Below are 25,311 nucleotides of genomic sequence, written 5' to 3' on the forward strand. Positions count from 1 at the left end.
TTTTGAATCCCAAGTTTTAGAAAGTGAGCGCAAAACTTTGTTAACGAGTTCAAAATCCGAAAAGCTTTTACCAAGTGATTTTAAACCATTGACGACATCCATAAAACGGGTGTACATGTCAACAACGGTTTCGCTTGGTTTCATATGAAAAAGCTCGAAATCATGCAGTAAAATATTAACTTTCGAGTCTTTGACTCTACTAGTTCCCTCGTGCGTGATTTCAAGAGTGCGCCGAATATCGAAAGCCGTTTCGCACAAAGAAACCCGATTGAACTCATTTTTGTCCAAAGCGCAAAATAAGGCATTCATAGCCTTTGCGTTTAAAGAAAAATACTTCTTCTCTAAATCCGACCATTCGTTCATCGGTTTAGAGGGAAGTTGAAAATCGTTTTCAACGATATTCCATAAATCCAAATTCAAAGAAATCAAGAAAACTCTCATTCGAGTTTTTCAATAAGTGTAGTCCAATCCGTTAAACAACGGTGGATGAAAGACCGAAAAGCCCTCTTGAAAGCTATGAAGAGCCATTTTTCTCGGGTGTAAATCCGAAATGAGAAAAACCCCGCTCTGATACCAATTGTTAGGATCGAGAGCACTAAGAGGAGGGGGGGGGGGGGGTGAATTAGTGCAGCGGAAATCTTTCAGCGATTAAAAACGAAAGCTGCGTTCGTTCGATAAAAACTATTTTGATGCAAAAGCCGATTCTAAGATTACTTATGATTAAGTGCAGTTTACGTCTAAGCGCAGTTTACGCAGTTTGCATCTAAATGCGGTTTGCGTCTAAATGCAGTTTGCGTCTAAATGCAGATTGCGTCTAAGCGCAGTTTGCATCTAAGCGCAATTTGCGTCTAAGCTCAGATTGCGTCTAAGCGCAGTTTGCGTCTAAACATAGTTTGCAGTTATAAATGGAATCAAAACGTAAACGTAAACTGCAAATAAACTCGTTCGCAAAAGCGCAGAAGACATTTTGCAGTTATAAATAGAATCAAAACGTAAATGTAAACTGCAATGTAAAGATCGTACGAAAACACCGATTTACGTCTGAATGCAGATTCGAAAAGATCAGAACTTAGAAACTTGTTCGTAAAAGCGCAGAGAGCAGTAGCTATGTAGGAGGTTTGCAGTAATGATAAAGTGCTCAAAATAAAAGCAAACCAGAGATTTAGAGTGGTTCGGTCAGTCTTGACCTACTCCACTTTTGGCTTCCTCTACCGATGAGGTCACCGACGTCAACTAGAGGCCTTCCTTCAATAGGCGAAGGCCAACTGCCCTTTTACAGTTTCACTCCTTTTGACGGGCTCAGGAGACAACCCTTACAGAACCTTTCTCTCCTCTCTTTACAACTCAAGACTTGAAGAACAGAAAGAGGAGAACTTTTGGACTTTACACAAATTTGAGCTCTTAGAATCACAGAAAAGATCAAGAATTCGGTGTAGGTCTGTATCTTTTCAGTGCTGAATGGGTGGGGTATTTATAGGCCCCAACCCAGTTTAAATTTGGAGCTCAAAACGATCAAATCCCGGAATTTCGGGATCAGGCGGTTGCACCTCCTGACTGGGGCGGTTGCACCGCCTGGCAGAGCTCGAAGACTAAGCCTCTGGGCGGTGCTACCTCTGTCAGGGGCGGTTGCACCTCTCTACCAGAGCTCGAAGACCGAGCTCAGGCGGTTGCACCGCCTAACTGGAGAGGTTGCACCGCCTGGCAGAGCTCGAAACTTGAGCTCTGGCGGTGCTACCTCCTGACAAAGGAGGTTGCACCGCCCAATCTCGCTCGGAGACTGAGCCCTGGGCGGTTGCACCTCTTGGCTGGGGCGGTTGCACCGCCCAGTCTCGCTGGGAGACATAGCCTGGGCGGTGCTACCTCCCTGCCTGGGCGGTTGCACCTCCCACAGCAACCTGGGTCCGAATGGGTTGAACCATTCGACCCAATTTGAGTTCTCCAAGGGCCCAATTGCCCCAGGATTAAGCTAATGGGATCACCTCCCATTTCTAACTTAATCAACGTGCTAACTATGATTATTTCCTAAGACATATTCTGCAGCTTGCTTCGGTGCGTCACTCGCTTCTTCCGGCGAGTTTCCGACGAACTTCCGTCGATCATCCGATGAACCCTCGGTGATGCTCCTGCGGACTTCCGGCAAACTCCTGGACTGCAACAATCCACTTGGCAAGTTCCGACGAGCTCCTTTGGCAAGCTTCTGGACTTCTCGGATTTGTTCCCGCAGAACCTCCGACGACTGTCCGAACTTCCATCGAGCTCTCAAACTCCCAACGTGATCATTGTCATGACTCCGGTGCAACTCCTGCTACATGTCTTACTTTCATCGTAGTTAATCCTGCACACTTAAAACAAAAACTTCGATCGAGACAATTAATCCTAAGCAATTAACCAAGTTGTCCGGCATGTCATTGGTCCCTCGACGCTTCGTCCGATTCTTCGGCGCATCGTCCTTTCCTGCGACCTATTGCCTAATCAGCCAGTTGGCTCCGCAACTCCGATATCCTTGGCACAATACCCGCTCTTCTTGGCCCGATGCCCGAGTCCACGACCCGAAGCCTTCTGTCGATACGTCGACCGATCCACCGGCCTGACGTCCAATCTTCTAACATGTTCTTCCGGCACAACATGATTTTCCTGCTTTAATTGTCTCATCCAGATCGAAGCATCCTGCGTCACTCAAAACGCAGATTAAATCATAAACATATATCAAGTAGTTTCATCATCAAAATATGAGATTCAACACCCAACCCAGTTCAAATTTGGAGCTCAAAATTGTCAATTCCCGGAATTCCGGGATCAGGCGGTTGCACCTCCTGACTGGGGCGGTTGCACCGCCTAGCAGAGCTCGAAGACTGAGCCTCTCGGCGGTGCCACCTCTGTCAGGGGCGGTTGCACCTCTCTGCCAGAGCTCGAAGACCGAGCTCAGGCGGTGCTACCTCCTGTCAGGAGAGGTTGCACCGCCCAGTCTCGCTTGGAGACTAAGCCCAGGCGGTTGCACCTCCTGGCTGGGGCGGTTGCACTGCCCAGTCTCCCTGGGAGACTTAGCCCAGGCAGTTGCACCTCCTGACTTGGGCGGTTGCACCTCCCACAGCAATCAGGGTCCGAATGGGTAGATCCATTCGACCCAAATTGGGTTTTTCAAGGGCCCAATTGCCCCAAGATTAAGCTAATGGGATCACCTCCCATTTCCAACTTAATGATTGTGCTAACTACGATAAATCCTAAGACAATTTCTGTAGCTTGCTCCGGTGCGTCAATCGCTTCTTCCGGTGAGTTTCCGGCGAACTTCCGTCGATCATCCGATGAACCTTCGGTGATTCTCCTACGGACTTCCGGCAAACTCCTGGACTTGCGACGATACACTTGGTGAGTTCCGACGAGCTTCTTTGGCAAGCTTATAGACTTCTCGGATTTGTTCCCGCAGAACTTCTGACGACAGTCCGAACTTCCGTCGAGCTCTCGAACTCCCAACGTGATCATTGTCATGACTCCGGCGCAACTCCTGCTGCATGTCTTACTTTCATCGTAGTTAATCCTGCACACTTATCTCAACATATAGGTTAGACAACAAATGACAATTGACTTCATCATCAAAATCCGAGATTCAATAGCCACCACCTAACCCAACTTTTGGGTCACTGAATGTGCCTTTCTCTTGGCCCAAAATAGTCTTAATTTGGGCTTAGTTGGCCCCTAATTAAGTTAGCTTAATTACATTAGAAACCAACCCAATTATAATTAAAACTACTTTAATCTAGACAATTATTACAAAGCATTAATCACATGTTGTCCGACATGTCATTGGTTCATCGACGCTTCATCTAATCCTACGGCACATCATCCTCTTTTGTGGTATTTTGCCCAATCGGCATATTGACCTCCGTAACTCCAATCTCCTTGGCATAATGTCCGCTCTTCTAGGCCCGATGCCCGAACTTATGGCACGAAGCCTTCTATCGATATATCGACCTTTCTCCGGTCCAACGTCTCATCTTTTGACATGTTCCACTTCAGCCTAACATTGTTTCTTCCTACTTTAATTGTCTCTTCACGATCGAAGCTATTCTTATGTCACTCAAAACGTAGATTAAATTATAAATGCTATCAATTAGTTTCACCAACAAAATCCGAGATTCAATAGGAGGCAGCTAGTCTCATAGCTGCTCGAGTGGGGACACTAGGGATACAATGCAGGTGCTCATTGATGAATGAGTTCACTGATTAATCCGCTTACGAAATGCTAAATAATTAATGATACCTCATTGTTAGACAACGATTCCATTGTCCCAATGGTGTATCTAATCCTTAGACTTGAGACATAAAGAATCTTTTGTATGAGTACTCCACTCTTTGATATCAGACTTGTCTAGAAGTTCTAGATCTAGTACAATCGGTTATCGAAAATGATAGCCAACCTTATGAGGGCTATTGAGTATCGATAGAGGATCATCCGCTCTTGGTGTCATATGAGGAATATCTATATGTTCTTACTCGGATAAATCCCTAGATAGGTCATTCGGATTCAGAGAGAAAGAATTCTTCAGAAGAATCCGATTAGAGTGAGATTTGAGTAGAAACTGTATAGGCTTGATAGCACCATGCCCGGTATACAGTCTTTGGGATATTAAATGGATGAGGGACTATAGGTACAATGGTAACCGAGGACAAATATATCGAAAGGATAAACCCTGAATTATTGGATCCTATGGATATGATCCAATAAGAGCCAATGAGAGATTATTTGAGAGAGATCCACTAATTTAAGAGGCTTGGGTAGTTAGATGGAGATCTAGTACCCAATAGGGCATGATCCATTAGGGTTAAGTTGACAAGGGACCTCTATAAATAGAAAGAAACCAAATGGTCATAGGTTAGGCCTTTTTTGTTATCATCTCCTATTCTCCTCTCCCCTTCTCTCAGCCAGTAGCCCCTATTTGGGGCATGTGGAGATTTAGGCAGCGATTTGAGGAGCATTTTGGCAGCTCCTACCGTGTGGATCACCGCTAGAAATGAGGACAGTTGACTTCATTTATCCTCTCCTATAGTTCTTCAAGAATTTAGGGATATACGATTTCCCTACGTAACACAACTATCTCATACGTGATTTTCAGTTTCGTGGGTTTTTATGCACCAATCTTTGCACGACGATAAAACTTTTTTATGAAAATCTAAGATTTTTCTTTTTATTCTTCCGCTGCGCATGTGATGTCTCCCATAGATTTCCCTATAGATAAGGCCTAAACAACCTGCCACTAGTTTACTCATGTGGACAAGAGTCCAAGGGATAGCTCGGGGTGGTTACAAATCGCCTCCCATACTGAATATTCATCAAAATATTCCATAAAAGCCCAAATGCAACTCGAGGCAGTTACATACCGCCTCCCCTATAAAAAACTTGACCCATAGTAGAAGATTTACTATAATAGAGACACAAAGCCAAACGTGCTTGAGATGCATGAGTCAAGAAAACTTGACTTATAGTAGAAGATCCAATATGGAGGAGGCACAAAACCAAACCCGCTCAAGATACGTGAGTTAAGAAAACTCGACCCATGCCAAGATAGATCTACTATGATGATGGCTCGAGGCCAAATACGCTCGAGCCATGTAAGTCGAGAAAATCTAAGCCACGTGAAGAGAAATCTACTATAATAAAGGCTCAAGGCTAAATGCACTCGAGACGTGTGAGTCGAGAACTTAACCTGCATCAAGAGAAATCTACTATGGCAAAAACATAAGCCCAACATACCCGAAACGTCTGAATCGAGAAAACCTGACCCGTAAGATGAGATCTTGAACACTCCTATATCAAACAAACTACTTCTAACCCTTCTTGTAAGAGCCCCGAAGCATACCTTGGGAGGTGGGAGGGGACAAAATGATAGAAAATATACAATCAACTAGTCATCGCTTGCCACGCAAGTATCAAATAAGACCTATGTGAGGAAAAAGCCCAAATAGCTTGCCACCTACTTGCCCATGTAGATAGGAGTACAAGGGGCAACTCAAGGCCATTACAGATTACCTCTCCCACTGAATGTTTATGAAAATATTTCACAGGAGCCCAAAGGATAGCTCGGGGCAACTATAAACCATCTCCCCTATAAAATATTCATGAGAATATTCTACCTCTCCAATGTTGGATATAAAAGCACACCCTTCAACTAAGGTGCTGAAATTAAAAATATGGATCCACAAAGATTGATCTTAAGACTATTTTGAGTGTCGGAAGGATCAACTCAGGAAGCCTCTCTTGATTTTGATCTTTGTGAAGATAAAACCACATGATATTTTCATCTCAGGAGAAGACACTTTCTACCTCAAACAACTTTATGCATATGGATCAAGGCTACATTGGACGGACAAAGATATCAATTATATTCTTCCCGACTAAATATAAAGTTACAAATTAGAAAATCTAGAAACCCATTCACAAGTAGATAACTATTAAAAAATTAAACTAGATTGGTTTCCTAACTAAACGATTTGAACCTTAGAAAGATTTAAATACTATTTTATTTTTTTATTATATATATATATATATATTTTGAATTGTGTTGATATATTTTTTATATAAGAATGATATTATATATATACATATATATAAATATACATGCATATACATGTATATATATATACATACATATATATATATGTATATACATGTATATGTATATATATGTATATGTATATATACATATATATACATATACATTTATATACATGTATACATATATGTATACATACATATATATACATATATATATATGTATACATACATATATATACATATATATATATGTATATATATGATTTTTGCAACAAAAAAAAAACAAAGGAATCTAAACAATCTACAACTTGTAACACGACCCACGTACTTCATGATATAGAATGAATCAATAATGGTCTGTGTATAGTTTACCAAAATTATATATAACAAGTATAATTTCTCTTTTCTTTATTTTTTATTTTCTTATAAACATATTCTTGGGAAAATATTTGAGATTATAATGATGGTTAGAAAGTTGAGACTTCTAGTTGAAGTGGCCTCATGGGTGTTGTTTATCTTTTTTTTTTTTTCCCCACTTAAGAATCTTAAATTAATTGTCAATATATATATATATATATATATATATATATATATATATATATATATATATAATTCGGTCCAATCTAATCTGATCGGATCCAACCAACTATGTATCCCTGCTAAGCTAAACCGGGCACAGAGTTCCACGTTTCCCGTTTCCCCGTTTCTCGTCACAAGGGGAAACTCCCGCTCTTGCTTGTCTTCGCGCAGAACGTCACAAAGCGTAGGAAGCAAATGTTACGTCTCTTAGGTGGCACGTCAAGGAGAGTACGGGGAACAGCGACGCGACCGTGGGCCCCGAAACCAAGAAAATATCAACCCACCTTTTCTCGCAATTAACTCGTTCTGGCTTTTCCGTGTATTCGAGTGGAGTGGGACACGAGGCTACTTAAGTAACTCTACTCCATATTCGCCTCCCCGGTGTCAGATTGCAGGGGGAGAGGAATCCACGGCAGACAGAATATCCCTCCGCTCTCCTCCACGCGCGGCGCCCTCGTTTCATGGCGACTCCTGATGACCTCGGGTCCTCCCTCCTCGGTCGTCGTGCCGCCTCCCGGCGGCGGATCTGGTGGTACGCCGCCAGTGCCGGAGCCCTCATCGGTAACGGCTCCGACATTGCTCCTCTTACTCTATCGTCGTGTTACTTGAAGCGAGCTGGCCTTTTCTGGTTTCTTGCAGCCATGGGTATCTTCCTCGTCGTGGTGGTCGTCGGCCCCGGCGGCCGCGACCGGGCGGAGAAGATTGGGCGGGAACGGCGGGGGATAACAGGGAGCCCGGAGGAAGTGGAATCGGAGGTGGGGGTGGTGGCGGCGGACGACTGGCGGTGCTCGGAGGTCGGGGCGGCCGCACTGCGGGCCGGTGGCCACGCGGTCGACGCGGCCGTGGCGGCCGCGCTGTGCCTCGGGGTGGTGCACCCGGTGTCAAGCGGGATCGGTGGCGGCGCATTCATGGTGGTCCGATCGGCAGATTCCGGTGAGGCCGTGGCCATTGATTCCCGCGAGACGGCCCCTATCGCGGCGTCGAAGGTTAGGCCTCTCTCGTCTCTTGTTGTTTTCGTGTCTCATCCATTTTTGCCTTCCATCCTGCGGCCAATATTAAACCCACGGATGAGTTATTGGTGCTTTTGGACGGAGCACTTTTGTGCGTCTTACTGGTGCACTCGTCATCATCAGCTTATTATTAGTTACATTTGTTTCGTAAATTATACGGATGAGACAATACGCATCGTAGAGGTTGGCTTTGACGCTATTACGTGTTAAGGCTTCACTGGATGTGAGTGGGTAATAACGATGATGGTGGATGCAATTGGTCGGCAGCACAGGACTTGATGGAGACCCGGCCCCACCTTGGCCCACACAGACGAACCTCACCCTCCCTTCATTGGCCTCTTTCTTGTGCGGTGCGGGTGACGTCCACTTCAACTCGTGCATCGAGATGCGTGCATAGAAGATGATGAAGCTGATGGGGGGAAACTTGTGAAAATGAGAGAAAGCAATCGTGCGTGACGTCGACTGGGCTTTCAGAGTCGTGCGGAAAAGCTGATGGTGTCAAAATCGTAAAAATGACAGGACCCAACTAAGCTAAGCGGTTCCAAACATCCCGAATCTTAAAGCAAACCATGATGCATGCGATGCTCGTAAGCAGCCCTCCCTCTTTAGATTAGTGTCACAGTAAAAACCCAGAAAATAATGTGCAATTTCCCAGTTTATATCGAGTCATACTCTTTGTGTTGCCTTTTCTATTCATGCATCTGCTGATCTCATATCCACATCAACATTTTCTTATGCACATTTCATTTCATGTTCCCACTTCCCTGTTTGATTAGTCCAGTAAATTCTACATTGACATTTCATCAAACGCTGTCTCTGCATAGTTTATGTACAAATAAATGCACGGAAATCGATCACCATCTCACCGTTTGCAATCTGAACAGAACATGTACGAGAATGATCCATCATCCAAGTCCAAGGGTGCACTCTCGATGGGAATCCCAGGAGAGCTTGCAGGCCTCCACACAGCTTGGTTGAAGTACGGAAGGCTTCCCTGGAAGGATCTCTTGCGACCATCCATAACCCTCGCAAGAGATGGATTCCTCGTCGTGCCTTATCTTGCAGATGCCATCAGGACAAAGGAGGAGGATGTACTTGCAGACCCTGGGTTGCGGGCGGTGCTAGCACCCAATGGGAGATTGCTGCAGACAAATGACACTTGCTACAATCTTGCACTCGCCAATGCATTGGAGGTGATATCAACCGAGGGACCGCAGGCATTCTACGATGGGAGCATCGGTGAAAGGTTCATCGAGGATGTGAGAAATGCTGGCGGGGTTGCAACGATGGAGGATTTGAAGGAGTACAGGGTCAAGGTCACAAAAGCCATGGTAGCCAATGCCATGGGGTATACTATACTGGGTATGCCCCCACCTTCCAGTGGCACGGTGGGGATGTCTTTGGTGAGTGAGTGAGTGAGTGAGTGACCCTTTTTGCATTTGAGTTCCAAATGGCAATTTTTGATTTGGGCAGCTCTTTGATGATGACAAATAGGTTCTCAACATTTTAGGGAGCTACAAGTCATCATCAGAAGGTGTGGAAGGCTTGCTCGGTCTCCACCGGCTTATCGAAGCACTAAAGCACATGTTTGGCGTGAGGATGAATCTCGGGGATCCTGATTTTGTTGATGTCGAGGAATACGTCTCCGACATGCTTTCGTCAAGTTTTGCTCATACACTTCAACAGAAGATCGACGACAGTACCACATTTGAGCCATCCTACTATATGACAAGGTGATTTTTTATTTTATTTGGTGTTAATTCTTTTTCTTCATGTTGCATCGGAGTTAAGACAATAATTATTGAAAGAAATACAGTGATTTAGATTTTTTTTTATACAAAATTGATAAGGATTTAAATTAACTTGCAAAGATTTTGATGAATGTGACATCGATTATCATGGATTTAAAAGCATTTTGGGTTAGTGGTTTAAAACTCAACAAGATAGGAGGCAAGCATCTTATCCCTATTTAATGTTAGCTGCATTGATCATGATTCAACTGAATAGGTTAATGCAGCATCAGTTTGAGCCATTGAAATATTTGGAGTTCATCTGAAACAAATCCCATGCAGGTCTAAACATACATGTCCACCACATCCTCCTTTCCTTATAATCTCAGTATACTTAAACATGGCTGTGTTAGCAAGAAACAGACTGCTTTGGCTCAGTTTATTGCATGTTTTCAGATGGAGCCAGTTGAGAGACCATGGAACGAGCCATTTGTGCGTAGTGGATTCTGATCGGAATGCAGTGTCTCTGACGACCACAGTGAATTGGTATTTTGGAGCTCGGGTGATGTCGCCGTCAACAGGCATTGTGCTGAACAATGAGATGGATGACTTCTCGACGCCGACGGAAGCTACTCCTGATCGCCTTCCACCGGCACCAGCAAATTTTATCGAGCCAAAAAAGAGACCATTGTCTTCTATGACACCTATCATTATCCTAAAGGTGAGGATGATTCTGTGGTGGCAACCCTTTGGTGTACTGCTGCTATACATTGATGACTTCTACTGAGGAAGACTTAGCGGATTAAGCAGTAATGCTCTACTAAAATATATGATACATTATTATCTTGATGAAAACTTGTGCAAAGTTCAATTGTACTATGCAACTTACTGAAATCGAGTGTGGTGGCTGTTTTGTGTTCAGGACGATCAGCTTGCCGGAGTTGTTGGGGCCAGTGGTGGAGTTAATATAATTCCGGCAGTTGTGCAGGTTTTCCTGAACCACTTCATACTGAGAATGGAGCCACTAAAAGCTGTTCAGCATCCGAGGGTCTTCCACACGGTTATTCTTTCTGCTCCTTACAACATTTCTGCTGGCCAACAAAGCCTTGCATTATAGCATTGCATTATAGTCTTTTTTTTTCCTTGCTTATATAGAATATGCATCTAACCTGAATCACATTTATAAGCCAACAATTTCAGAATGGGGTGATCAAAAGTATAGATTAGTGCAATCAATGATGATAAGTTTAAATCAAATTGATCCGGATTAACATGAGTGGTTTACGCCTGTTATATTTTGAACACAGGATTAGGATATGAGCGTCATCTTACCATCTTGATTCTTTTAATATTTTATATTTAACAATGTATGGGTATTCTTTAGTCATCTTTCAGTCTCTTAAACATAAATATTCTCTAAACTTTTATTGGCTATAATCAACAACCAACTTTTTTTTGTATTTTTTATAAAATTTTGACTCATTCTTTTGAGAACTGGTGGCCCGTTAAGATTTTCAAATCGACGATGACAAACTTGAGTTAAGCTGATCAAGGCTAGCATATATGAAATTAAATATCAATACAACTCAAAAAACTTCAGATTGTTAACTTTTTTTATTATGGGTCTACTACCAGAAATTCAATGCATAATCTCAGCATTCAATGTGTATTCCTGAATAATCTCATTTTTTTAATTATTCAACCATTTCATTTTACCAAGTTCAACGTTAGCCAGATTAGTCAACATTTATATGTTTCGATGCAACAACAAGATGTTATTTGTAATAAGTAGTTTTATTGGTTGGTTAATTGGTTACATTTTCTTCATAAAATAGGTTGGATTGGTATTATTCTGGATACGGTAAAATCATTCTATTCGATCTAAATCTAATATGTACCTTGTTAAATCTAATAGGTACCTTGTGTCAGAATTGAGAAATTCTATGGTTCGAATTTTTATTTATCGCCTGTGTTTACTATTTAGGCAGAATGCCGTCGTATATTATCACTAAGAAACTGAAAAAAACCTCGGAAAAAAAAAAAAGGAAAGAAAATGAGCAAGTTATAGGTCAAACCCAATATGTCATCAACTCTATCAATCACATGAATATTCTCTTAATAATCTGTACATTAGCTTATGGTTCAAACTTCTACTGAAATTGTTTGAGTCTAATAATCTCTGCACTGCAGCTCATTCCAAACGAGGTGCTCTACGAGAACTTCACAGCGATCGACGGGGAGCACATTGAGTTTGCAAACGAGGGGAAGCTGTTTCTGGAGCAGAGGGGTCACGTCCTCCGCAGTCTATCATTGGGTGCTGTCTCCCAGCTTGTCGTACACAACCTTCACGACCGGGTGCCGAGCATGCAGCGGAAAACAGATAGGAAAGCGAAGAACGGCGAGGGTGTCTTCCACGGGCGGCTAATTGCGGTCAGCGATCCTCGTAAAGACGGAAGTCCAGCGGCACTATAGCAGACGGAATTTTAAGTTGCAGCAATCAATCAATCTCTCTCTCTCTCTCTCTCCCATGACGTGTGCAGTGCCTCTGAAAATAACGATGAAAGATAGCATTACATGTTAACCGCATGGTTAAATATAATCACATACCAGTAACATAATAGGAGTTCTACAGATCCCAAGTGAGGGCGAATAATTGGTACCAATTTTAAGCTGCTTTTTTAGATCTATTTGCATGATGGCATGGTCAGGATGAGCAGACGTACACGAATAAAAATAATAAACACAAATATTAGACACTTTAACTAAGATACGAGCGCCTTTATAGATGTCAATGACGGCAACAACAGATCCATATATTGACTACAAATAATTGAGATATTATCACTTTATCGTTGTTTTCGGTGCAAACAATCAAGTTGTATGCTGGACAGGGTTGCTACCATCTATTAATGATGCTTCGGTATATATGTTCGGTTCAGGATCTTTTCCACAAAACTTGTAATGAGATGATCTAAGTTTAATATAAGTGCAGATCCATGGTTTTATCCTCGGCGATTATATACTCTCGCTGTTCAGATTATTTCAATTCAACACTCGATTAATGTCACCGATCTCCTGTTCCGTCTCAAATTCCCCACCCGACGCATCACATCACGCCACATCCCATGCGGCAGATACGAGGACAACGCAAGCCCCGAGGAACCTCCGGGTACGTACACTGATTCCAGTGATTTTACTAACAGCATAATATTTGTCGAAACATGAAAGGATTTGTCGTAACAGTTAGCGTGATCCGAAATATCATACGAACTTGTTAAAGAAATTTAAGATGCAGAATTAGCAAGTGAACGCAAACAATTCAGTAGTTGAACCCCAAATGATCTGCCTACAAGAGTATGGGTTTTCTTGTATCATATAATTCACATAAATCACTGGATCGACATATACACCTCCCACGTCCACCTTCTAAGTATTATGCATCATATGTGGATCCAAACTAGGTCCCATTCTCTGTGAAAACCCAAGTTCCATATGTTGCCGATCATGAAATGCAAAGAGATAGCATATGGCTATAAAACCATCAAAAGACACATTACAGACATCATGCAAGCCATATGGTTAAAAAGAAAACCAGATCAACACACGATACAAGGCACCAATTCTAATGGGCTGACATGACCAGAATTTACCTGTCCTGAATACTCGACAGCATGCACATATCGTCGAGATAGAATGTCAACATGCACAACAAAGCCAACAACATGCATGCAGATCGAAATAGGAAGATATTTTGCAAAAACTATATCACCAAAAAGTGCAAAATAACTTACCAGACAAGTTGATTCTGCAGAATTGCCAAGCATCATAGAGGATTATGTCATCTGCCTTAAAAAAGCATGACTTCAACAAAGCCCTTTAGCTAACATGACCATGACCATCTTCTTGCCAGCTAATTGCCTAACTAAATAGAAAATTGTAACACTGCTAACAAAAGCTACAAAACATCTGGGAAGAATTGTGTATAACTTCAGCAGTGTGATACAAGTAGAAGCACTGAGGTGCCAAGTTAGACCAGTTCATGCACAAAAATATCAGGCATGATGAAAGGCCCAAGTAGCAGGTCTGCAATCCATTAGAACCTTCTGCAGCTAAATCTGATGGCGTATAGACATCTCCACACGGTCAAGGTCTTTTTCTATATTCTCCATTTCCAAGTTTGGTTATAAAATAAATCCACACTTTGATAATCCTTTCAAGTTACTAGGACATAAAATTATAAGGAATACTTCGTATTCCATAACACTTTGAGCTGCAAAAGTTCCAACCAGAAAAATGATATCTATTTTGAGCAGGGTTGACCATTTACCAGGCCATGATGGATTTCCAGTTGGAAGAACATCAGCCATGAATACTCCCTTCACTCCCCTCTTTCCAGCATGGTAGTGAATTGATGAACATCCTTGAGAAACACACCAATTATGTGACCAACAACTCACTCCATCCCGAATCCAGGGCCACCCAAAAACTAACCATCCTTTAGCATCACCTATATTTCCATCAAAAATATTTGGAGCCGATACTACATCGACACTAGACACCTAGAAGAATATAGTCAGTCATGAAAACATGTTTCTGTGGCATCCCAAACTGATGCAATTCCACAAGCAGCAAGCTTCTCTTAACTGATACTTCCACAGAACCCAATCAGTACCATGTATCATCATAGTATTAACACTGACTAAAGGACTATCAAATTGAAACATAAGTGCAGCACATGGTCTTCGGTTGAACAAAGAAACCACACACCACAAATGACCAGATAGCTTAAATGAACTCCAAGTACGTTGAAGGGGAAAGCTTTCTTACAAATGGAGGATTCACAGGGCCCACCTATCCAAAGAATCAATGTAACAACATTCAGTATGTTCAGAAACAACAAAAGATTAGTTTATTCAGCATCTACAAAATCAAATTGCAAATTTAATCAGATTACATACCTTCATGTGATGTAGGCTGCCCAGCTTATGGCTGCAAAAATACTTATCATGCAGGTTCTCCATGGAAAGTCCAGCTCTACCAGTTTGTATAACAACGACATCGAGCCGCAAATATAAAGTAAAGAGAAAGAAGCTTGACCAACCAAATGAATGACTGCTAAGAACAGACACCAGATGTTCACTTTATGTCTTTAACCCCAGTAGCAAGTAGAAGTCATAAAGCAATAACAATATGAAAATGAAAGCCCCAAAACCGAGTAAGTGCTTTAACAGTATCATCTTCAATTCCTACAATATGCATGCTTGAAGAACAGTAAAAGTATTGAGCAGCATCAAGCAAGCGATTGTAAACCAAAGAAGCCAGCTAGAAGTGTTCAGTTGGTTTGCATTGCTTCTGCATGGTACTTATCCAAATCAGCATCAAGTGCGTCAGCAGAAACTGGTTCACCGCGGCCTTTGCCTCGACCACGGCCTCTCCCTCTTCCACGGCCACCACCTTGTGGCCCTGTAGAACCCCTTCCTGGTCCAGTGCTGCAATTCAAAAGCAAGTTAAGAAGACTCATGTTAATTGAAACAGAGATGGCAGAAATGTTAAGCTAACTAAGTTATTTATGTGTTGTTTCATTTAAGAATTGAATGGAACAGCTAGGTGTGTGAAAAACAAATCTATGAAACAAGCACATGATCTCTAAAAAGATAATTAGAATCTGTTAGTAAAGCATTGTGATATAAATCAGCCAAACTACAACATATCAACTGGGTGTTGGATTCATTGAAGGCAAGAAAACAAATTATACACTTAGGTATAATAAACATTACCTAATATACATGCAGAGAAATAAAAAAACAAAAACTTAGTCTTTTTTCTGGAGAACTGACGTTTTTTTGTCACTGTTAGTAGTTGGTATCAACATGATCGGTTATTCCAAAAATGGTGTTCTATGTTCAAAATGGTTTCAAGTATGATTGTAATATTCTTACAGGATATGATTTCAACAATGATTTTGAGTATAAGATAGATGGAAGTATATCATTATCACCACACAATTGCCCCTAATATGTTAGCTTGAAGTTTCTAAAGGAGATGATTCAGCCTGAGATGTAAAAATACATTTTACTCAATTGGTCAAGAGTCCAAAGTAAATGGAAAATACTGTTATTTAATTCTATAGCACTTGGCAACAACGAACATCCATCTGTAAAATGGACCCAATGAAAGAACATTTTTGATGAACCAATATCTCTCTGTATCATATTATCTCTCCTTTTCCATGTGCTGTTTATGCTGCCACCCCCATGAGTACCTAGGTTATGTAGGCTTCTCTTTCGTGCTTCCTCCATTGTGACCACCATAATTCACAGAAGAAGTGCTAATTGATATCCAACCCCAAAATATGCAATTCAAGTGGAACCTAGTCAAACCTCACCTTTTCTTGAGGATTGGACCTGACCTGTACCAGGAATATCTTATATTTTTCACATTCTTCAAAAGAATCTTCGGCATCAAGTGTTGATCTTAACAAATGTACATCAAGGCAATATTACATCTGAGACAAGACTCAGAACCCTTTGTAAAAATAACTCTACTTTATGAAACATATATGTCCAAAAAGTTTTAACTTTGGAAACAATGGATATAATGAGCCATAATCATAAAATGCTGGGTAACAGAAAGATGATAATAGGCAGATGCAGTCAAGTATGTACACATCTCAAATACCTTGATTAATCCTTTTTTTTTTTACCTTGATCAATCTTATAGTCCAAGAATATATAATGTAAAAATATGAACAATCACAAACTTAGTCATCTTTCAAACACCATATTCAAACAAACAATAGACAGATTAAATCTGGCATCTCATGAAGCAAGAAAACAGACCTTTTGGAAGAGCCATTAAAGTTTCCAAAGACAGATTGAGGGATAGCAGCCGGTGTTGAAATGTTCGTTCCGATAACTTCTATTTTCATTGGTTTTCCATCAAGCAGCACATTGTTGTATCTCTTAACAGCTGCTAAAGCATCTGCCCGCCTCGAAAAGACAACTTCAGCCGTTCCCTTGATTTTTTTTTTTTCCAAGAATGAGATGAAGACAACTATGTTGAAACCCAAGAACCTCAGTCAAGCTGAAGAAATACCTTAGATCTTCCACTTCGGTCATAATTTATTGAATAGCGCTTCAGATCACCAACCTCTGAAAAAAGCTCCTGGAACAAATAAAACATAACAACTTAAACAAATGCAAAAACAACATGAGCATATGCAGAAAACCAAGAATTGGAATATAGGAAAAAGTAGAGAAAAGAATTCTCTTCCTATATGAAGTTTGAACAAGTATCCAAACTCACACATGCATGTATCTTACAAATTGCACCAATATTTGTTTTCTGTAAAATGAAACCATAAATAAACATGATACATAGAAACAAACGTACATTCATCTACAAGAAAGATGTCAGAATTCCAGTGAAATACACAGAAAATATTTTAGACAAACAAACACATCCAATGTTTTACCATCATTTCTTGATTATCATTTTTCTGCCATAATTCTTGCTTTACAAAAAGAACATTTCTTTACAAATTTGAGAAGCCTACTTGTTTCGTAAAAACGTGTAGCCTGAAATTTCCAGTAAAGATCAAGAAACTTAACTAGCAGTTTTTCAATGGATAATGGTTCACAAAATTCAGAAAACAGGATCTAGCTACCAAACAGTGACTCAATAATTCAAGCACCCTGAGATAATAAAAAGAACAATTCTTTCTCTCTTTTTTTTGGGTATCCAGATGCTATAACCATTTTTCATAAACCCCGTCTCTTGTTCTGTCTAACCCTACAAGCTACCATATGTTGGGTTCTGAGAAGGTATTCCCTCTTAATACTCACATGAATGTTTGAGCCGGTCTGAAAAATGTCCGGATCATAGCACCAGAAAATCCAATCCAGGTAATTTATGTGATAGAACAACAGATCCACATATCTTGCTAGAAAAGAAAGAGTGCACAAAAACGAATCATAGGCAAAAACATGAAGCTCGTCGGGCATTCAACAAAACAACTTTGACAATCTGAAGACAAGATATCAAGATTCAGGTCCACCAACAAAAATATCAGATCAGAAAGGACAAACAACAAGAATACGAATATCACCTTGATATCTTCATTCGAAACCCCATATTCCAAGTTGGAAATATAGAGCTTGGTGCCGGTCTCTATGGAGGAAGCCCTACCAGCAGGAGCAGGGAGCGCACCCGTCTGAGCGGCGTACTTGTCATGCTGCCACGCCGAATCGGGAGCCTGAATCGAAGATCAAAGCGGGAAACCCTAAAATCAGAGGACACGTTTCGACCTGACCGGCGAAGATCAAAGATCGCAGGGTCTACGGAACCATAAAGCGTACCTTCGCGACTGAATAGGGGGCGGATCGGTTCGCCGACCGATTGGGAACGCGTCGGGCAGGTCCGGCGCCAGATCCACGGCCTCGCCCGCGGCCCCCGGGGGTGGACTTCTTGTTGTTCTTGATGATGTCGTCGAGGGACATGTCCAGGGCGCTCGACATCTCCGATCGATCGAGTACGGGGCGGCGGCTGAGGAAATCGAAGAAAGTGAGTGGGGGAGGGGAGAGGTTACGAGATGTGATCGAGAAGGGGGTGGCGAGGGTTTCGAAGAAAGTGGGACAGGCGAGATGGTCTTAAATTACGTAGAATCTATTATATTATTTATTTATTTAAAGAAAATGTAATTACAGCCACCGATCAAAGGTGTCGTGGTGTAGTTGGTTATCACGTCAGTCTAACACACTGAAGGTCTCCGGTTCGAGTCCGGGCGACGCCATTAAAGTATATTAATTTTTTATATATGTTAAGATCCCATAGTTTTGCAAAACAATAATTTTTCCTATATTTTATAATTTTGGAATATGTTTTTTATATATATTTGGAATGAATTTTTATAATATATAAATATATTTTGAAATAATTTTGGATGAATTCTCTAAAAAGCACTCATTGTTGATGAACTAATGTGTCGTGGCTGGTGAGTCAGTACGGCTTAGTCTGCGAGTCGATGTCGACGCTATCAAAGTATATTATTTTTTATATATGTTAAGATCCCATAGTTTTGCAAAACAATAATTTTTTCTATATTTTATAATTTTGGAATATGTTTTTTATATATATTTGGAATGAATTTTTATAATATATAAATATATTTTGAAATAATTTTGGATGAATTCTCTAAAAAGCACTCATTGTTGATGAACTAATGTGTCGTGGCTGGTGAGTCAGTACGGCTTAGTCTGCGGGTCGATGTCGGGAGTCTTCGGTCGGCTAAGCTGGTTGCCGAGGTCGATCACGCCTGCAGGACGAGATACTGGCGTCGGAATGTTGATTGGCATCTCTCAATCGGGAAGCTAGTTGGCGACTCTCGGTTGGGATGATCGCGGCTCGGGGGGTGGCCACTCTCCTGCACATAAGGCCCTCATCGGGTGGTTACTGACTTTGGCTCCTCAACGAGTGAGTTAATGTTTGGTTCTGTTTTTTTTTCTCCTCCTCTGGCCAGATGTCGGCTATGGGTTTTTATACTACTATACGAGGGTCGGTCGTACGCGGGTTTAGTGTGGCGGTCGATCCTCGAGGGGAGAGGAAGTACCTTTGTGTGGTCGTTGTCTCGAGCTTTCTTGGACGGGATGTACCGAGGAGTACCTTGGTACGGATCCCGGCTCGGCGCATGGGAGTACTCCTCCTACTGACTTGGCGGTGGCGTGGTGCGACGTTGGTCGTGACGTGACCAGGGCCCAAAATATACCTTATCACTTCTACCCCCAACCAAGGCGTGTCGTAGGGTCCTTACGAGAGGGCGAGGGGCACGCTTGGGTCGAAGTGCCACGTGTGTATTGATTGCTCATGAGGGGAAGTTGGGCGGGTTCGTCGTGGGGCTGCTTGGCGGGCGATGCCCCGTGCTTTTGGCAGGATTAGAATTATTGGCCGGGCGGTTGGGCCCAGGTAGGATGGTACTGGCGAGTCGCTAGTCAGGGGACTGAGCTATGCGACTAGAGCAAAGACCGGACCTGTTGGCAGAGTGACTGATCTCAGGCTCAGGTTTAGGACTGGCAAGTCGCAAGTCGAGGGCCAAGGTACGTAACTAAGGTACAAACTGGACCTGTTGGCCGAGTGACTGATCTCGAACTCAGGTTTAGGACTAGTGAGTCGCAAGGCGAGGGTCGAGTTGTGTGAGTCAAGTAAAGACTGGACCTATTGGCCAAGTGATTGATCTCGGGCTCAAGTTTAGGACTGGCGAGTCACAAGTCGAGGGCTGAGCTACGTGACTCAGGTAAAGACTAGACCTATTGGCCGAGTGACTGATCTCGGGCTCAGGTTTAGGACTGATGAGTCGTAAGTCGAGGGCTGAGCTGCGTGACTAGGGTAAAGACTAGACCTGTTGGCCGAGTGACTAATCTCAGGCTCAGGTTTAGGACTGGTGAGTCATAAGTAGGGGGCCGAACTGCATGACTCAGGTAAAGACTGGACCTGTTGGCCAAGTGACTGATCTCGGGCTCAGGTTTAGGACTAGCGAGTCATTGGGTGGCGCACCGGGGCGCACGCACGTGCCACCGTGCCATGTGGCATGCCGAGTGGAGTGACGTAGGCTTTGGCGGGAAGTTTCCAATCATGAGCAATTTCTGGCGGGAGATCTCTCATCACGAGCAGCTTCTGGAAGGGAGGCCTCTTGTCACGAGCAGTCTTTCGACGGGAGCTCCAAGACTAGAGAATCTAGGGGAATCTAAGGAGATCTCCCACCAGAGCCTGTGTCGCTCCACTCGACATACCACGTAGCATGGTGGCACACACGTGCACCTCGGCGCGCCACCCAGTGACACTCCAGTCCTAAACCTGAGCCCGAGATCAGTCACTTGGCCAACAGGTTCAGTCTTTACCCGAGTCATGCAGCTCGGCCCCCGACTTGCAACTCGCCAGTCTTAAACCTGAGCCCGAGATCAGTCACTCAGCCAATAGGTCTAGGTTTTACCCGAGTCGCACAGCTCGACCCCCGGCTTGCGACTACCAAGTCCTAAACCTAAGCTCGAGATCAGTCACTCGGCCAACTGGTCCAGTTTTTACCAGAGTCGTGCAGTTCGACCCCCGACTTGTGACTCGCCAGTCATAAACCTGAGCCCGAGATCAGTCACTTAGCCAACAGGTCTAGTCTTTACCCGAGTCGCATAGTTCGACCCCCAACTTACGACTCGCCAGTCCTAAACCTAAGCCCGAGATCACTCACTCGGCTAATGGGTCTAGTCTTTACCCGAGTCACACAGCTCGACCCTCGACTTACTACTCGTTAATCCTAAACCTAAGCTCGAGATCAATCACTCGGCCAACAGGTCCAATCTTTACTCGAGTCGTGCAGCTCGGCCCTCGACCTGCGACTCGCCAGTCCTAAACCTGAGCCCGAGATCAATCACTCGGCCAACAGGTTCAATCTTTACCCAAGTCACGCAACTCGACCCTCGACTTGTGACTCGCTAGTCCTAAACCTGAGCCCGAGATTAATCACTCGACCAACAGGTCTAGTATGTACCCGAGTCGCGTAGCTCGACCCCTGACTTGCAACTCGCCAGTCCTAAACCTGAGCTCGAGATCAGTCACTCGGCCAACATGTCCAGTCTTTACCCGAGTCATGCAGTTCGGCCCCCAACTTGATACTCGCTAGTCCTAAACTTGAGCCCGAGATCAGTCACTCTGCCAACAGGTCCGGTCTTTGCTCGCGCAGCTCGGTCCCCTGACCAACGACTCGCTAGTACCAACCTACTTGGGCCCAGTCGCCTGGCTAGCAATTCCAATCCTTCCAAAAGCATGGGGCATCGCTTGCCAAGCAGCCCCACGACGAACCAGCTCGATTTCCCCTCACGAGCAATCAATACACACGCGGCACTCTGACCCAGGTGCACCCCTCGCCCTCTCGCAAGGACCCCACGACACGCCTTAGTGGGGTGGAGAAGTGATAAGGTATATTTTGGGCCCTGGTCACGTCATGACCAGTGTCGCACCACACCACCCCCAGGTCAACAGGAGGAGTACTCCCACGCATCGAGCCGGGATTCGTACCAAGGCACTCCTCGGTACAGTAGTATAAAAACCTCTGGCCCTCGAGGATCGACCACACAAATGTACCTCCTCGCCTCTCGAGGATCGGCCACCACGCCAAACCCCGGTACGGTCGACCCTCGTACAATAGTATAAAAACCCTTGGCCGACATCTGGCCAAAGGAGGAGAAAAGAAAACAAAACCAAGCACTAACTTACTCGATGAGAGGCTAAAGTCGGTAACCACACGACGAGGGCTTTTTGTGCAGGATAGCGGCCACCTCCCGAGCTGCGACCATCCCAACCGAGAGTCGCCAACCAGCATCCCGACTGAGAGACGCCAATCAATATTCAGGCACCAGCATCCTGTCCTGTGGGCATGATCGGCCTCGGCAACCAGCTCAGCAGACCGAAGACTCTCGACATCGACCCGCGAATCGAGCCGTGCTAACTCACCAGCCATGGCGCATCAGTTCATCAACATGAAATAATAAAGTTTACAGAGAAAATGATTAAAATTATTTCGATTTAAACTCTAAAGTTATCTCAATATAGCATATAAATAGGAGTTTAGTTTAAACTTCATCATCAATTGATTGTTATAATAAAAAAACGACAGATTGTTGAATTTTGGATTTTGATGATGAAATCAATTGATGAGTTTATGATTTAATGTGCTATTTGAGAAAAGTGATGCAGGACTAACTTCAATTAGAAAAAGCAAATCAATTGAAGCAAAAAGAATCAGCCATTGAGCCAGAGGAAGAAAATGGGCATCGAGCTAGAAGAATTGGACGTTGCGCTAAGATCGGAAGTTGTAGGAGTCAACTTACTCATGGATCGGGCGATACGCCGAAGGTTCAAATGATGTGCCGAAAGTTCGTCGGGAGTTCGGATGAACAAATGACAAGCCGAACAACTTAGATTTATTGTCTTTTAATTGTTTAAGTCCTTATTATCGAAGTTAGGTCTTAATTTGAGTTAGGTTTGGGTGTAACCTTGCTAACTCAATTAAGGGCCAACTAGGCTTGAGTTGGGGCTATTTTGGGCCAAGTGGAAGGCTCATTCAGTGACCCTTAGTTGGCCCAAGTGGTGGCACCACTAGGGCCGACGATGATACTGTCCAGACTGGTGGTGGTACCACTGTTAGGAAAAGAGTCGGCACTAAGAAGGGCAACGGTAAAAATTACGTCAGATCAAAACTTCGTTGTGATTAAATTTGTTTCCGACAAAAAACCGTTTCTTAAAGGTATTAACTTTGAAAGCGTACGGAAGAGCGTAGTGGATGTAAAACAAGTAAAGTGGTTTGCAGTAAAGTAAATTGTACAAGAGAAACACAAACCAGATTTTTATAGTGGTTCAATCGTCATGACCTACATCCACTTCGCCGATTCCTCTTTCGTCGAGGCCATCGGCATCCACTATCAGTCTTCTTTCAATGGGCGAAGACCAACTACCCTTTACAACTCGATTCTCCTTTTACCGGGTTTAGGAGATAACCCTTACACCCCTACTTACTCCTCTCTCAAACTATTCTAACACTTAGAACTTTTTGAGAGAAGTTCACACAAGATTGCAACAGCGTTTCTTTCTATTTTTACTCTCAAGTCTTGTGTTGTTTAACCAAAGATGAGAGGGGTATTTATAGGTCTCAAGTTAATTCAAGCATGGAGCCTAAAAACATCTCATCTTGGGTTTCCTAGGTTCGGGCGATGGTACCGCCTGTGCTGGGCGGTACCATCGCCAGTGTCAGTCTGACACTGACACTACACTGGGCGGTATTGTTGAATCTCGGATTTTGATGATGAAGTCAATTATAATTTATTTGATATAATTTATATATTGAGAAAAGTGTGCAGAATTAACTATGATGGCAATAAGATAAAGCAGGTGTTGTGCCGGAGTCAAGATCGAGATCTCATTGGGAGTTCGGGAGTTCGATGGAAGTTTGGATATTCGTCGGAAGTTCTATGGGAACCAACCAAGAAGTCTAGGAGCTTGCCATTGAAGCTCGTCGGAACTCGCCAAGTAGATCATCGCAAATCTAGGAGCTTGCTGGGAGTCCGCCGAAGCATTGCCGAGAGTGTTGAATCTCGGATTTTGATGATAAAATCAATTGATGAGTTAATTGATCTAATCCATATTATTGAGCTAAGTGTGTAGGATTAACTATGATAACTAGAAAACACAAAGCAAGAATACCGGAGTCAAGTTTGATGGACGTTTAAGAGTCCGAAGAATCGTCGGAGATGCTGCCGAAACCAATCGAGAAGAAATCGGGAACCTGTCGGAATTTTCGGAAGTTCGCCGAAGAGATCGTCGGAGGTTCACGGAGATCACCGAGAAGGCTCGGCTACTCGTTAAAGTCATCACAAGTTCGGGAGCTTGCTGGGAGTCCATCGGAAGAAGTTCGTCGGAAAGCTCGCCGAAACAAGACTCAACGTTCGCGGTTGAAAGCTTTCTTAGGATGTGTTTTGTTATGTAGTTCACTTGTAATTAGGATTAGGATTAAGAGATAATCCTATATCCTGGTTAGGGGCCAAATGGGCCCAAAATTAGACTTGGTTTGGGCTAAATTTGAAGCCCAAACAGTGAACCGAAGAGTCTGGCGGTGGCACCGCCAGACTGGGCCGTTGCATCGCCCAGCACCCGAGAGCTGGGCGGTGGCACCGCCCAGCACTATCAATGTCTGATAGTGACAGGTGGTGGCACCGCCACTGACAAGCGGTGGCACCGCCAGCATCAGGAACCCAAAGAGAATTCAAATTTTGGAGCCCAAATTTGAATCCTCTTAAGGCCTATAAATACCCCTCAAATCTCAGTTGAGATCATAACTTTTTGAGAAGCAATTGATTGAGAGAAAAGTCTTAGAAAGTCTTAGCAAGTCTTGTTTTCAATTTGCTAGAGTGTTCTCCTCCTTCTTTCTTGCTGAAAATTTGTAAGAGGTTGAACTGCTTGTAAAAGGTTGTAAGAGGGGTATTTACCCTTCCATTTCAAGAGATTTGCTAGTAGAAGGTAGGAGCCTCATCGAAGAGGGGCCTCGCAAGTGGATGTAGGTCATTTGACCGAACCACTCTAAAATCGATGTGATCTCTGGTTTACATTTCATTATTGCTATTTACATTACTGCAAACCTTCTTACATGCTTTATTTCCTTATTACCTTTGCTGCACAACTTTAAGAATACGCTTTCAAGTTAAGCTTTTCAAGTTCCGTTCTTATCGTACGAAAGATTTATCGAAACCAACGTTTTAATCCGCTGCACTAATTCACCCCCCCCCCCCCCCCTCTTAGTGCTGCTCCGATCCTAACAATTGGTATCAGAGCTAGGCTCACTCTCATATTTGGTTTGATACCCAAGAGAGATGGCTTACTCCGGCATACATGAGGGTCATTCTAT

At 43.2% G+C, this 25,311-nt stretch overlaps 2 protein-coding genes and 1 non-coding gene across 3 annotated transcripts; 2 read left to right on the plus strand and 1 right to left on the minus strand.

The window, feature by feature from the left end:
• The first annotated feature begins 7,459 nt into the window (after positions 1-7,459).
• Positions 7,460-12,500, plus strand: LOC135615301 (glutathione hydrolase 3-like). Its single transcript, XM_065113600.1, has 7 exons — positions 7,460-7,690; positions 7,769-8,115; positions 9,024-9,542; positions 9,634-9,872; positions 10,326-10,590; positions 10,792-10,929; positions 12,060-12,500. The coding sequence occupies exons 1-7, from the start codon at positions 7,591-7,593 to the stop codon at positions 12,339-12,341; spliced, it is 1,890 nt and encodes a 629-aa protein (XP_064969672.1). The 5' UTR covers positions 7,460-7,590; the 3' UTR covers positions 12,342-12,500.
• Positions 12,501-14,941: 2,441 nt separating this feature from the next.
• Positions 14,942-18,497, minus strand: LOC135615302 (THO complex subunit 4A-like). The gene is made up of 5 exons (XM_065113601.1): positions 18,227-18,497; positions 17,977-18,123; positions 16,965-17,033; positions 16,709-16,884; positions 14,942-15,358 (listed from the first exon to the last, which is right to left on the minus strand). Exons 1-5 carry the CDS (start codon positions 18,383-18,385, stop codon positions 15,202-15,204), a joined length of 708 nt encoding a protein of 235 aa, XP_064969673.1. The 5' UTR covers positions 18,386-18,497; the 3' UTR covers positions 14,942-15,201.
• Positions 18,498-18,586: 89 nt separating this feature from the next.
• Positions 18,587-18,660, plus strand: TRNAV-AAC (transfer RNA valine (anticodon AAC)). The gene has a single exon. It is a non-coding gene; the product is annotated as a tRNA-Val (tRNA).
• The last annotated feature ends 6,651 nt before the right edge of the window (positions 18,661-25,311 follow it).

The sequence above is a fragment of the Musa acuminata genome, chromosome BXJ2-6 (genome assembly GCF_036884655.1).
Source record: "Musa acuminata AAA Group cultivar baxijiao chromosome BXJ2-6, Cavendish_Baxijiao_AAA, whole genome shotgun sequence".
In the NCBI taxonomy this organism is placed as follows: Eukaryota; Viridiplantae; Streptophyta; class Magnoliopsida; order Zingiberales; family Musaceae; genus Musa; species Musa acuminata.